Source organism: Netta rufina (genome assembly GCF_964035555.1).
Source record: "Netta rufina genome assembly, chromosome: 4".
NCBI lineage: Eukaryota > Metazoa > Chordata > Aves > Anseriformes > Anatidae > Netta > Netta rufina.
Window position 1 is genome coordinate 44,660,446 of NC_140127.1, and position 15,805 is coordinate 44,676,250.

The window sequence follows — 15,805 nt, forward strand, 5'->3', positions numbered from 1 at the left end:
CTATTCTTTCTGGGGTACCATGTCACCATAGGACTTGCTTTTCAAGGCCCAGGATAGTGTTCCGGGTGGTGGCATGAGGCACAGGATATGTTTCCAGCCATCCGGTGGTTGCTTCCACCATTGTAAGTACGTGGCGCTTGCCATTGCGAGTTTGAGGGAGTGTGATGTAATCAATCTGCCAGGCCTCTCCATATTTATATTTCAGCCATCGTCCTCCATACCAAAGAGGCTTTGACCGTTTGGCTTGCTTGATTGCAGCACATGTTTCACAGTCATGAATAACCTGTGCTATAGCGTCCATGGTCAGGTCCACCCCTCGATCACGAGCCCATCTGTATGTTGCATCTCTACCTTGATGGCCTGAGGTGTCATGGGCCCATCGGGCTATAAATAATTCACCTTTATGCTGCCAATCCAGGTCCACCTGAGCTACTTCAATCTTAGCAGCCTGATCCACCTGCTGGTTGTTTTGATGTTCTTCAGTAGCCCGATTCTTGGGCACATGAGCATCTACGTGGTGTACTTTCACAGCCAGGTTCTCTACCCGAGCAGCAATATCTTGCCACAATGCAGCAGCCCAGATGGGTTTGCCCCTACGCCGCCAGTTGTTTTGCTTCCATTGCTGTAACCATCCCCACAGGGCATTTGCTACCATCCATGAATCGGTGTAGAGATAGAGAACTGGCCATTTTTCTCATTCAGCAATGTCTAAAGCCAGCTGAATGGCTTTCACTTCTGCAAACTGACTCGATTCACCTTCTCCCTCAGCAGCTTCTGCAACTCGTCGTGTAGGACTCCATACAGCAGCCTTCCATCTCCGATGCTTCCCCACAATACGACAGGACCCATCAGTGAACAGGGCATATTTCTTTTCATTCTCTGGTAACTGGTTGTACAGTGGGGCTTCTTCAGCACGACCCACCTCCTCCTCTGATGATATCCCAAAGTATTTGCCTTCTGGCCAGTCCATAATCACTTCCAATATTCCTGGGCGACTGGGGTTTCCTATTCGAGCCCGCTGAGTAATCAGTGCAACCCACTTGCTCCATGTAGCATCAGTTGCATGATGCGTAGAAGAGACCCTTCCCTTGAACATCCAGCCTAGTACCGGCAATCGGGGTGCTAGGAGGAGCTGCGCTTCAGTACCGACCACCTCCGAAGCAGATCGAACTCCTTCATATGCTGCCAGTATCTTCTTTTCAGTTGGAGTATAGCGGGCCTCAGATCCTCTGTATCCCCGGCTCCAAAACCCCAGGGGCCGACCTCGAGTTTCCCCAGGTTCTTTCTGCCAGAGGCTCCAGGTGGGGCCATTCTCCCCGGCTGCAGTGTAGAGCACATTCTTTATATCTGGTCCTGTTCGAACTGGCCCAAGGGCTACTGCACGGACTATTTCCTGCTTGATTTGTTCAAAGGCTTGTCGTTGTTCAGGGCCCCATTCAAACTCATTCTTCTTACGGGTTACTTGGTAGAGTGGGTTTACAATCAGACTGTAATTTGGGATGTGCATTCTCCAAAACCCCACAACACCTAGGAAAGTCTGTGTTTCTTTTTTGTTAGTTGGTGGAGACATAGCTGTTATTTTGTTGATCACATCCATTGGGATTTGGCGACGTCCATCTTGCCATTTTATTCCTAAAAACTGGATCTCTCATGCAGGTCCTTTGACTTTATTTTGTTTTATGGCAAAACCGGATTTCAGAAGGATTTGGACTATTTTCTTCCCTTTCTCGAAAACTTCCTCTGCTGTATCACCCCACACAATAATGTCATCGATGTACTGCAGGTGTTCAGGAGCTTCCCCCTGCTCTAGCGCAGACTGGATCAGCCCATGGCAAATGGTAGGGCTGTGTTGAACACTTCTGTTCTAACTGAAACCAGGACAACCGGACATATTTATTTGTGTGTCATTACCACAAATCCTTTTCATGTTTACAGCTACCGCACATCAGTTCTGTCATCCAAGCTCTGGAAACAAACTGGAAAGCTGGGTGTGAGTTAAGATACATGGAGCTTTTTCACAGCACTTTTGAAGCCAAAACCATGCAAGACTTTTTCCAATTTTACCATTCACTTCTCTGTTATGTTTGGCCTTCACCCTGTCCCGTCACCTTAAAAATGAAAACAGCATGTTCATTATTATTCATGAAAATTCATTGGGTATGGAGAAAGTATCCTTTTTTTTCCCCCCAACCATTCCATTTTTGTTTCTTTTGGGAAAGACTATTCTATTCTTTAGTCTGTTGAACTGATGTTTTACCACAGAATTCACAGGAAGACAACCATTTGCATCAGCTTTACTGATTCTTATCTGTAGGATGGATAATGGAGAGGCCATCAACCCTGAGCAAAGCGCAGGGTGCTGCTGTCCTGCCCAACTTCTTTGGTACAAAGTCACATACATGCTCCCCCAGCCTGGGCAGCTATCCACAGTCCAGGCAGCTTCACCCTACAGGGTCCCAGGACCTTGTGGCATGAACAGGGATGCTGTATGCTTACTTCTCAGCCAGCCTAGACTTCAGTATTGTTGTTTACGGGGCTCAGTACAACACATATCTGTTCTTGACTGGGCTTTACTGAATGCTACTACAGTAAACATGCTTATTTCTATTAGTGCTCCTCCTAATTATACGAATTGAGATGGTACATATTGCAGCTGACATAATATCATTGACCATTACCTTGTTATTCTCCTATGAGACAGAGAGAAAATCCTATTCTATTTTAAATACCAGTAATCAAATTATATATTTGCATTCATCCTTTTGTAAACAATCTCCTGTCTCCTTACAGAAGAGAGATTTCCATCTGTTTGCTTATTCCTAGCTTTCCCAACTAGACCACCTCTGATAATTCTGCAATTGTGCTTTGAGATGGGATGAGCAGCACTAAGGAACCATTATGAGACATTCTGGGAACTGCTTGTTGATATTTATGGAATCTGCATTTTATAATTCTGTATTTTACAATTCTCTTATATTTCTTAAGCATTCTAACATAGTGTTGTTTTCTGAAAGCTTTGCCCAGCTTAGAAGTTTTTATTGCCATGTCTAGTGTAGCCTCAAAAGTCTTTTCCTGACTGAAACAGTTAATTTAGAAATCTACGAGTTCCAGGACAGGTTTATCTTCTTTTTTCTAACGTACCATACTTTCCAGGTTTTGACACTAAACATCAACATCATTTATTGCTATGTTGTCCCTTTATGTGGTTTGCCTGATAATTCTGAATTTCCCTGTTGAAAGATTTCTCTTTGCCTGGACTAGTGGCTTGACTCCTGTGGCATGTCTTAACCAGTTTATCTTCACATCTTGCTCTTTGGTCACCGTGAACATTTCTCCTGAGATTCCTTGTACAACAGAGTTATGTTGATGTAAACCTTCCCTTGCTGTGCGCTCATATTACACAAACTCTTGAAGCCAAAAGACAGATGTTGCACAAAGACACAGAAGGAAAAAAAATCCCCCAAGCTCAGGGACAGGCTCTTAATCCCTTTGCCGTGAAGCTCCTGCTGCTGCCTCTGCTCATGCTGCAGAATCCCCCTCTCCTGCCGGGGCTGGAGGCGAGTCTCTACGTGCACTGCCAAAAATCACAAAGGTGTGCGGGGATGTGTGCTATGTCTGAGCACCCTGCATACACTGAAAGGCTTTAAGAGGGGCAGAAAACCCTTTACTTTCTATTATCTTTCTCAGTTTATCATGCAGGAGAATCATTTTAAAGACCCTGTATATCCCTTTCCACAGAAACCTGCTGCTTCTTGTTACTGATACTGACCTCCAAAGATACTGTATGTGATGACACAGGAAACTATGCCTGTGCATCATACTTCACATAAGGCTTTTTGGGAATGCGGTAAATTATTGTAAAAGTGTGCACATGATAGAGTGGAACTACAGTACAGGAAAGTGATGCTCAGTACTAACCCAGACTTTCAATCCTGCTAATATCAGAGGGGGAAAAAAAAGTAGCTGTGAGTCTGGAGCATCTTCAGAGCAAGGCTGCGTTCATTGAGTGTCTAAAGCGAACTTAAAAGCCTCGCTGGAGGCAAGAAGGATCGAAAAGCCAGGGCTTATATCGACACCCAACCGTGAATCACTCCACGGAGCCTCCCGATTTCACCACTTTCTCTAAGCGGGCTTCGCCAGGCCACACCTTGAAGGGCAAATAACCGAAGGCGGGGAGGTGTTCCCTCGGCAGGCGAACAATTCCCTTCTTCATCGCTTTGGGGTTTCTCCCTGCCCCGGCCAAGCAGTACCCGGAGGACGCCTCCTCCTGCCGCTGCCCTCCTCAGCGCCGAGCAGCGGGGGCGGCGGGGCCGGGGGGCTGCTGCCGGTGCCCCGCGGCGGGGCTGAGCGGTGCCGTGCGGGGCAGAGCCGAGCCGAGCCGAGCCGAGCCGTGCCGGGCAGGGCAGGGCAGAGCCGAGCCGTGCCGTGCCGGGCGGGGCGGGGGCGCTGCGGGAGGTGGAGCCGCCTGCCCGCCGCGGGCCGGGGATGCGCTGAGGTGCGGCGGCGGGGCCGGGGCTTCCTCCCGCCCGCTTCGGGCGAGCACCTGGGCGCCGGGCGGGGGCGGCCCCCGGCCGGAGGAGGTCGGGCGGCGCCGAAGGGGGTCGGAGGGAGCGGGCAGGGCTGTGGGAGCGGAGCATGGAGCGCAGCTGCCGCCCCCCGCCGGAGCAGGAAGCGGTGGAAGCGTGGCTGGACGATCACTGCGACTTCGCCCGCTCCTACTTTGTTAGGAAAGCCACAAGGTAAGGCTGGCGAGGCGGCGGGCGGAGGCAGAGCCTTCCTCGGCGGCGAAAGGGCGCTTCTCGCTTCTCCTTCGCTGTCCCCCGAAGGAAAGCAAAAAGCCGTTCCCCCACCCCCACCCTCGAAAAGAGCAAGGACCGAAAGCAGCCGGCGGCGGCCCCGGGGCAGGCTCCCCTGGGGGGCTGTCCTCGTCCCTCGGGGGCTGTCCTCGCCCCTCGGAGGCTGTCCTCGCCCCGCAGCAGTCCCCGAGCAACAGACAGCGGGCTGCTCTCTGCCCGGCCCCGCCGGCCCGAGGGAAGCGCGGCGAGGCGCTGGGAGATGCCGGCCGGCCGGGAGGGGCAGTTAGGCGCAATTTGTCACCCCCACACTGGGACTGTCCTTAAAGAGCGCAGCCGAGCCCCTGGCTCTTTAGGTTTAGGGGCCGAGACTGGGATTGGGATTGGTGCTGGGATTGGGATTGGGGCTCGCCGTTCTGCGGCCGTCGTGGCCGGCAGGGGGCAGCGCGGAGCCGGGCTGCGGCGCCGGGCAGGCAGCGGCTGCGAGTTCCCCTGCGCCCGGGGGCGGCTGCTCCGCGCTTCCCGTCCTTCTGCGGGTTTGGTTTTTGCCAAGAGCTAATGTAAAGGTCCGAAGATCTCGTCTGGGCTTTCCCCCCTGGACTGACATGCTGCCCTTTGGAGATAAGACGAGGTATTTGCTCACCGTTGTCACACTTCACCAGTGGGACTTCGAGTTGAAACTGAGTAAATTCAGCTATTTTTAGAAGTGGAGTCAGGTTTCCATTTTGAATATTTTCCGATAAACAAAGCAGTGGGGATGCTGAGCACAGGCGGTCTGCGGCTCCCACGGTATATCTCAGTGGAGAGCTCGGGTTAGTAAGTCCTGTGGTTTGGTCCTTGGACACACCACCTCCGCGGGCTCTCCTCTCCTCTCCTCTCCTCTCCTCTCCTCTCCTCTCCTCTCCTCTCCTCTCCTCTCCATCTGCTCACTGCTGCTGATTTACTTCTTTCCTAAGTCACTTAGCAGGGATGGCTGCATTCTGAATGAGACTTGCTGCTCTTCTCTGCATGGGATGGGGCGGTAAGAAGAGAAATCCCCATTAATAATTGACTCGCAGCAAGCCAGAAGGCTTTGGGGGTCACCTGCTTTCTTGTGACCATCTGTCATGCAATCCCTCTTTCCTCTGCTGCTTCTTCCTTAGCAGAAAAGTAATAAAAAATGCCTTTAAATAAGTCTTTAAAGTGTTGAATTTTAAAAAAAGTCTGTGCATGGGTATAGCTGATGGAAGTGGTTAACTTTGATATTCTACAGAACACTAGTGCATGGTATGTAACTGAAGGGTTGCTTGTTTGCCCAGGAAATAGGGTGTTAGCAGCTTTGAGAAGTAGCATTTTATTAGTCCAGCTTGTCACGCTTCCTTTGGAAACTGGAAGTCCTATTGAACAAATAGGAATGCTAATTAATAGTAACCGCTGTGTCAGATTTGTTTTCCCCGTGGAGGGGTTTGGTTAGTCTCTTTTCTTACGCTGAGGCAGCTTTGTGTTTGAGTAGGTCTGAAGCAGGCACTAGTTCCCCAAATGCAATCCAGTCATGTCTTTGTGACAGCAATGCCTCTGCATTTAGAGGTTTTGCAGAAAAACTATTGACTTGGAGTTGTTGCTTCGCAGTAATTGTGATGGTTTTATAGAGATGAAAACATTGTATTAGTTTTGAAACTCTTCTCTGTCGTTTTGCATAGAGTGCCTTTTTTCTTTTTTTTTTTTTTTTTTTTTTTGCATTACTGTCTAAATAGCAAACTATAAATATTTAATAAGGAATGCCTCTTTCATATGTTAGCTTGTATTTGATTAGGCAAGTTGTGAGTTATTCGATTCTATGGTTCAAGTTTTATTCACTGAAATGATACCCTGTAAACCTGATAAAAGGTTTAATGTTCTGATAAAAGGTTTAATGTTCTACATTATAGTGCTATTTTGGAGCTTAAAAAAGGGAAAAAAACCCACAACCCACTAACATTTAATGCTATTCTTTGTTTTAGTTGCAACTTTGTGCTACAGCAGTACATTGAACAGACTATGCCGTGAATGTTTCGGTTAATTAGCATTAGATTTATTCTGTCATGTAAAACAATGCTCCCTGAGCTAGTTTTTACTGTTTTCTAATCTTAATTTACTGCTGATCTTTTTGTTGTTGTTTGTTTTTTTCTTTTTATAATATGCATAAGTCCTCACAGGTCCTGAAAGCAGTTGACCAAAAGTTAGTTACCGTGGTATCTTACAGAGCAGAGGCATATCATGCCTAGTGATGAGGAGTAAGATATGCAAAATTGCTAATGGCAAAAGTTTCGCTCTCTGTTCTTCAAATGTTCGCATGCAGGAACAGATCACCAGCAAAACCCCTTATTACAGAGTAATACAAGCCCTTTCTACTGATGATAATTGGCTTAGAGTCAGACCCTAATTTAGCAATTGCATTTTATGCTAGGCATTAATTTTTGTATTTATATTTCTGTGTAATTAATTCATTCTTGCAGTGTTCTGGTAATTCTGCCTCCAAAAAAAATTGTTTGTAGAATTAGGTGTCTAATTAATACTAATAAAATAAATACTTCAGGTGACCTTACACTGCAGATTTTATTTATTTATTTATTAAGTATGGGAGTCATATCTTATATTCCTGGAGCAAGTGATAACTTTCATTTTGCATGCGTCAGTTTCATGTTAGTATCAGTTTTCATCATTTAACTTATGCATTTTCTGACATGGTGGCACTTCAAAAGAAAACATTTGCTTTTATTAGTTTGTATTAATTGTTGTTTATAACGTGGGTGTGACAACTGGCAGAGTTGATAGGCTCATCAGTAGACTCTCTGGATGCTTGGGGAGAAGGGCGGCAGGTCCTCTGGTTAATGATTGCTTTTGTCCTCACCCCTAAAATGTGTTGCAGGAGATAATTATATCCACAGGGTTTACACTTTGTGTTTTGATCCTGCAAAGCCTCGAGGCTGACGGTGTCTGGAGGCAGGCCACATTGCTGCCTCCCTTAAGTCTCCGATGGCTAGGTGCACTGACAAGTCCTGCGATAAAGCTCGGATGATTGACTTCCACCTGCACAGCACAAGGTTGCAATCCCACAAGCATGTACAGATGAATAGCTTTAAATCTATCCCTCCTAACAGTATGTGAATAAACTGTGATCCCATAAGTAGGAAGCTACAGAATCAGTTATTTATTACTTTCTTTTGTACCAGGGAGACAAATAGTATATGGAGATAATATAAATAGCTATTATCCATGAAGTGCTACAGGCTGATCAAAGTGCAGAACAACAAAGGGGAAGTATGTCACCAGCACTCAGTGAAGTTTTATCGGAGACAAATTTGGTTCACTTAGGGATTCAGTCTGCTGGTTGGCAGACCTTCTGGCTGGAGGGTTTCTTACTGCACACTTAGGGGTTCAGGAATTCATAAATGCCTGGCTCCTACTACATCTAAGCAATATATTTTATTCCTTGCTTTTTGTTTCAGCTCCTCTTGTTATTTTTCCTCTTTCAAAGTTTTAGCATTGCGTATCATATTTTGGCTTCCCAGAAAGCAGAGCAAAACAATACTTATTTTAGATTGCCTTGAGTTTACCCATAGTGTTATTTAAAGACACTTTGTAGCTCATGTTCAGAAGCTATAAAGTATAATTTGATGTTATTGTCACAAAACTGTACTGCATTTACGACTGAATCTGTTGCCGTTTTTGTCTTCCTAAAGTTCTATCATTCTATATTTCCATAAAAATAATTATTGCATTTTCACGTTCAAACTTCATACTTATTTTAACTCTATGTGGAATACTTGTGTTTTTCTAACTTCCTGCTTGTCCCTACTCTTACAGATATGAGAGGGATTCTCTTTTGGTGCTCTTTGCGATCACAAGCAGCAGGCTGCCAAAACAACCAAAGTAAAAATTCTTCTTGGTTAGAGACATCTGCATTGTTCCAGACAGTTTTTGTCTGGCTTCCTAAACGTATGGCACAACAGATATAAATTATTAAACCAACCCTTGTATGTCTCTCACTGGAAATAGGGTTATTTTGTTATAAATACATCTTGGTTTATTAAACAGGGCTGGGGAATATTTACAAATGAATTAAGGTAGGGTGGTTTTTGGAAAAATTAATGTCCTTAACAGCATGGTACTTCATAGTGCTTCACTGAGGATTCCAGAAGTGGCATTTACGGGGAACCTGCACTTTGCTGGAATTCAGAGATTGCACAATATGAATATATCAATTACATTTATTACTTTGAAAATAACTTGAGTAGAGTTGTTGTTTTTTCTTCTTGGTGGTTGGCGGACAATCAGTTTGTAATGTGCTGCCTGGTGTACTTAGGACACTTGCCTTCTAGTCTCCATGTCTAGAGGGCTTTTCAAAAATGCCATTCCTTTTGAGCTGGCGACTTATGTTTAATCTCATAAATATTATCTGTAAGGATGTCGTTGCTTTGTTTGGTAATGTGTGCTTATTTTTTTCTAATTAAAAGGAAATGATTTTTTTTTTTTTTTTAGCAAGTGTATGAAAATTCAGATTATAAAAGACAGAAGAATATAAAATATTCTGCACTGAAATGTGTTTTGGTCTAGCTTTTTATAAAAAAAAAAAAAAAATTGTTTATGGAAAAAATACTAATCCTTAGAATATACAAGTATGAGCCATATTCATCCTTAATGTGACCATGGTAAGTAGGCAGTGGTTTTTAAACTTCTATGATTGAAGGACCTCTTACAACTTTCCAGTGGAGGCACAGAATTCTATGCAAATTTTTCAAATATGCTGAAAGTAGATTTGCTTTTCTAAATTACTTGATGTGAAGCATTTACAAGTGGACGGCAGACCCACTGATTCTTTGGACCATGTCTAGAAAACCACAGGAAGCAGTGGTGTTAATGCAGGGACCTGAATGTTTTCTTCCACTTACTTTTATTAGCTATTTACAGAACTTTTCTGAGAAAGGAATACAGGGGAAAAAAAAAAAAAAGATTTCTATGAAATCTTGGAAAGTTTTCTTGTAGGTCTTACAATCTCCATAGTTATTTCATTTATAAATAATCTCTATACCCTTTTGCCTTTCTTGACAACTGCAAAGTACATCCCAAAATATTTTGATCTCCTGATTTCTTACCATCCTGAATGTTTTTTGAATGTTATCCACATTAATGAAGTTGTAAATGTGATTAAGTGTGTTTGGCATTTATTCTTGGAAATAAAGTTAGGTCTGTGCCTGAGTATTTTGGAAACAATGCTTAAAACAGCAAATACTGGAGACTGAAGAAAATATCATTTGAGAAACAGTTACAAATGGTTAGTAAGTGATTTCTATCTTTAATTACCAAAAAGCTATAAGCTGAACTTCTACACAGAATCTTTGGCATGAAGGTAAACTAGTCAGCAGATAGTACTGAGCATCTGCAAGGAGAACAAGTTTTTAGTACTTACTGTTTGCCTTAGGCAATCAAGAAACAAATAGGTGTGTCAGCACATTAACTAAAATACTACTGGTGAACCTTAGCGACCAGGTGAAAAATAAGATGGACTATGGTTAACATCTTCCTGCCTTCTTTGGGTTCGGGGTAACTTTAGTATTGTATTACAGTGCTTGTGCAAATACCAATAGGTGTTTGAAATTCATTTCCCTTCTTGTTGCTGTTAATAGGATGAATTTAGAGAACAGGGTCTAAATTTATGGCAATGGGAAAGAAAGTGGAGTTGAGGTATATGTTGCCCTTGTGGGAGACAGGGAAGTTAGACACTTTTATTTTTAAAATTGTGAAAGTTCACGAAACTTTTATGTTGGGTATCTATTGAATCTTCACAATTGCCAGCTGCTTACATGAGGAGGAAATTCATGTATTTGTCCAGGATTAGTATAAAGACTATGGATGTAAAATAAAAATACCACATCAATGTGATTTTTTGAAGCTGAAGGGAGGTTTCTAGGGTGTAGAAATTTTGCTAGCTAACAAGCACAAGGATAAAATTCATGACACATCACCTGTGATATCGTCAGATCAAAGAAAGTACATTTAAATATCATAGCCTATATTCATGTTTATTCAAATATTAGATTAAAATTGAACTGTGTGGAGAATATATGATCCAGAGTAAGAAACAAAGCCAGTTTAGACAATACATTCTTGACTTGAACTAATATGCAACAACCTATTTTCATTTTCAGCATTAAAGAGGAGGCATTTTGCTTTTGTCATGAATAAATATAATTAATAAAATCACAAAATATAAGTCTTTATTTTCCTTACTGGAAAGAAACGTGTATATTTATATGGAATGCTTCTTGATTTATGAGATTTACTTTTTTTTTTTTTAAAGGGGGGGGGGTGACAGCATTAAATACAAAAGGAGCTATTTACAAAGTGCCAGAAAAGAAACCCTGCTTAAATGGCCCTTGTGAATTACTCAATGGTTGTAATTTCACATTAGGTCTGGCACTGAAAATATAGCCACAAAATATATTTGCTTGGTAAAAGATATATATTTTCCCATTTATTTGTGCATTATGGTGAACTCACCCCAGCACAGAGGGCCAGCCCAAAGCCTCTGCACCACTTAAGTCCTACTTAACCCCTATTTTGGGACTTTAAGTGGAACTGAACCAGTGCCTAAGATTTATGGGAAGTCTCCAGGCAGGTGTACACTTAACTTTTAATCAGTCATTCACCAAAGCCACTGGCATTGTGCTATTGCTTTCCACAACAAAATAATTAGATCCATGGTTATTTTTACGATTTTTTGAGCCTGGAATGAGAAGTAAACATTTGGAGGAGAACTAAAAGGTCATGTTTTAGAATTTGACCTTCAATCTCATAGGATTTACTGTGTCTTTCTTTATACTGTGAATAGAAAGCCCATTTTAGGGAAGACAGCTCTTGTTAAAAGTTAGGCTTGCAGTTTTCTTAAAGAAAATGTGAAAATAGCTTAGAACAGTCTGATAATGAGTTTCCCATTTCTAATAGTTTTGCTTCAAATAATAAGTTGACCTCTGCCTCCTATTTTAAAAATAATATGAGCATCAGACAAGATTTATATTATTTCATAGTTAGAAAAGTTAATTTACATGACCATGATTTGAGTCCAGAATCAGAATTCTTCATTTGGATCTGTATTCAAATTGAAATCCATCGGACAACTTGCATGTTTAACATTAAATGTAAGTTTATATATTTAACCAAGTTGTGCCCCAAAATTGACATCAACTTTAAGTCATATTTTGTCTTCACAAATTCTTTGCCTACCACATAGGAATAGCATCTCTAGTAACTATAAGTGGACAAGGGTTTAAGGAAAAGCAAAAAGCAGTTACTGTCTTTGTCTTTTTTTTTTTTTTTAGTTCATGTGTAAACATACTTTTACAGTTATTTTTAGTATTTCCATTTAATGAGGTCTTGCACAGTTTATTTAAATCTTTCCATAGCTAGAAAGGAAACAAAACCACTTCAAACATGATTGTGAAATAGGATGTACTAGAAAGAAAACGGGAAGGCAAGTTGAATATCCAAGATGCTTGTTGTGAATTTCATGCTCATTTGTTAAAATTGAATGGATTTCAATTTGTTAACCCGTTAAGTGGTTTCTATATCTAAATTATGTCAAGACACAGGAAAGAAATTTGAAGACACCTAGTGGTTACATTAAGGAAAGAAATTGAGAAATAGATATCAGGCTTGGCTTGAAATATTGTTGACTTCAACACTAGCAGGATTAGGCCACAGGAATTTGGATACTCAAAAGCTACCATTCTGTAGTAGGCAAGTTTGGATTGAATCCCTCTCTTGAAGTGTATTACCAGTAACTGCTAGTTTAAATGAAAAGCTAGCAAAACATCCTACACAACTGCTGAAATATTACATGTTGTATACTTGAACAATTTATGAGCAACAGAGAAAATGTATGGGAAATTATTTGTTGTTTCACTAAAATCCATTCAACATCTGTTACTTTCATGGTACTGTAATTACTACCTATCTCGGTGCAAGATGAGTAGGATGCAGCATACTATCATAGTTGCCTCTCAGTATTATTTTTGTGCTCTGTTTTTGCAGATTTTGTCCAAAGATTCTAAATGCTCACTGAATGGTCACACGAGTATGGTCTTACATAAGTGTGAGCAAAGCAACTATAATTTTGCTGTTACTCTTTAAACATCTTCACCAGTGTTTTTGTGGGTTTTTTGCCTTTTTTTTTTTTTTTTTTTTTTTTTTTTTTTTTTTTGAGATGTGGTGCATTCTGAAGATAATCTCAAGGACACAAAGATGGGTGCAATAAATTATTTAACGTTCCCAGTGTGTGAGTAGAATAGTAATTAGTGTCAGGTCGGCATGTTTTGATAAGTAAGGCACAGAAAATCAAGCTGAGGTTCTTTTGAGGTATAACTGCTTGAACTGTCTCAAGCCATGTCTCTTCCTTGTGCCTATGGTTTCTCGACCACTGATTTTTCTATTTTTGTTATCTATTCAAATTGCAAACCTCTTGCTTCAAGGAAGGTTCTACTTCCTGTACAATCTTTAACGCACCAGTGCCAAAGAGTCTTAGCTCTTCTAAAGTTCCTGAGTGATAATGTGATGCAGATAATAGGTGTGTAGTTGGATACAAGTGATTACAAAGATGATCACACAATCTTTTCTTTTTTCCTTAAAATGTTTTATCTTCCATTGTATTTTCATCTGCTTCTCATCCCCTCTTGAAAACTCCTCTCAAATTTTATCATCTGCTGATGAGATCACCTGCCAAATTCAGCAGTCATTATCATGATCCTTTGAAGTTGAGAGGAAAGACTGAAAGAAGTGACTAAAGAATGGTTACTTCGTAGTCATGCTTATGAACTCTGGAATAAATCATAGCTTTCTCAGGTGGAAGCTCACAGCGCAGTAAAAGATCATAGTGCAGAGAAGGATGTGTGCAGCACATGAGGAATGAGTGCAGATGTCTGTATCTCCCTAACCTGCAGTGACTGAAAAGCTTTGCTGTGATGGAAACATTGCATTGGTTTTAACTATCTGTGTAGACCACTATGAATCAGTATCTGCTCCTGTTTAACACACTGCTGTAATTTCTAAACTTACTTTCACCTTAACATAATTTTTGCAAGGGCGTCAGCTCTTAACAATGCCAGTGCTTACTGAAGGCTACTCGTATGAATAGAGTGGTCACAAGTGTTTGTTTCTTCACGTAGTCCTTTCAAAACCACATCTTAGTCACGTTTAGCACTTGTTACTAATTTCCAGTCACTTACCTGTGGTTCAGTATGTGTCTGGTGTCAGATACCTTGAGCTAGCCCCATGATGAGAAAATAGTTGTTTGTAATAATATTCGTCATACATTGTTAAATAGGATAGAAAGTCAACGAGCAAATGTACGTCAAGACTTCATCTCATAGATTTCAAATAGAGCTAGAATATGCCAGTTAATGTGAAATGCTAGTTCTTCCACCCATAACTGTATGAGTAAAACGAGCTAAATAGTTTCCTTGTTAGAAGAGGCATTCAGTAAAGGTCAGTGAACACTGTTCTTATTCCAGCTGAATTTGAGCAGCTTTCCTGTTGCCTAAACTAAAATGCCTAAATGGTTTGAAGTTGAAAACCATGCTTTAAAATGTATAGCTAAGGATTTTTTTGGTGTTGTTGTGAACCTACAGAGCTGTTTGAAAATTGCGCGCTGTGTTGGCAATTTATTGGACCATCATCTAAGGGACATTAAGGGGGAGAGGAATATGTTGCTTGTAATTATGCAGCTTCACATACAGTTCTGTTCAATGTCAAAGCATTATATAAGTAATGCAGACAGCTAACAAGTAGCCAGTCCTTATTAAAGAAATGTAATTACTTTCACTGGAAAGGCTTTACAGTTATGTTCCACATCCCTCAACAACCTCCAGCAGATAGAGAAACATTAGAAAGTTTATTTTACATAGCTTTTACCTTTTTGGCTTTTTACTAAATTATTTCATGGCCACAGCGTGAGAAGTGGTATTAGAATTCAGCATATATTGTTCTTACTGATTATTATTACTCCGCTGTTAAAGCCAGAAGACATCATTACACAAAAGTAAAGTAGTAGGAAAAAGGCAAGTTTCAAATGATAAACTGAATTTCTGCTTTAGCTTTTGTTTTGTCCATAAGGGAGACCTAAATCTTTTTCTGCCTTATGTCTTGTATCAATATACCCACCTATGTAAATTCAGTGTACAGAGATAAGCAAAATGGTAGCATTTTATATTCTCACTTCCTCAAGTGTAAATAAGCAGAAAATCAGATTACTCTAAAATTGCTGTCACTCAGCAATAGTACAGGTTCACATCGATCCATTTCCTAACGTACCTAGACAAATCACTGTACCTAATTGCTAGCTAGTTGAAAAAAGCTTCCATCCGGTTATATGTTATTACAGTCTCTTTAAAATCTTACTTTACATGGATGCCAGTCCTTTACGTTCAAAAATCAAGTCAGCATGCACAAACGTGAAACTGGCTCACTTCACAAGACCTCTTTTCAAACTATTGATCATTCTCTATTTACTTTTCTGTGTCTGAGACATGCACACAGCTCATGTTTTCAGGTTTGTCTCTGAAGCTTTAGTGCTAGATGCTCAATTTTGTTTAGAAAAAAAAACCCTAAAATTTCCAAGTAATTGATTCTGTTGAGATTAATGTCAAAACCAAAAAGAACCCAAATAAAAAGCACATATGATGACAAGTTATAAGCAGTGATTTGAGAAGTTGTACTGTGCTTACCTAAAAAAATTTTGCATTTTGTTCTCTTTCTTAAGGATATTTTTGGTCATTTTCATTACTATTTTTTATTCTGCTTTCTCATTCAATTTTAAAATGAAAAATCCAAATGTTATCAATTGCTAGATTCTTATTTTGGCTCTCACTGAAACAGCTTTTGCAAGTGTAATTTTGCCCTGCGCAAATTATATTACATATTTCAACAATACATGGTCACAACTCCCACATCTGGTATTTATGATGATTAAGTACTATCAAATAATCTTGTTAAAATCGTAG

General features: G+C 41.1%; 1 protein-coding gene across 2 annotated transcripts in view; it reads left to right on the top strand.

Annotated features, from left to right (window-relative positions):
• Positions 1-4,635: 4,635 nt before the first annotated feature.
• The window catches only part of PDE5A (phosphodiesterase 5A), a gene marked incomplete at its 5' end in the record, with an annotated part of 59,373 nt that continues 48,203 nt past the window's right edge, over positions 4,636-15,805 (top strand). For both annotated transcript variants that reach the window (XM_084285830.1, XM_084285831.1), the window contains one exon: positions 4,636-4,739. In XM_084285830.1, the coding sequence (XP_084141956.1) occupies positions 4,636-4,739 (104 nt within the window). The remainder of the gene's footprint in view (positions 4,740-15,805) is intronic.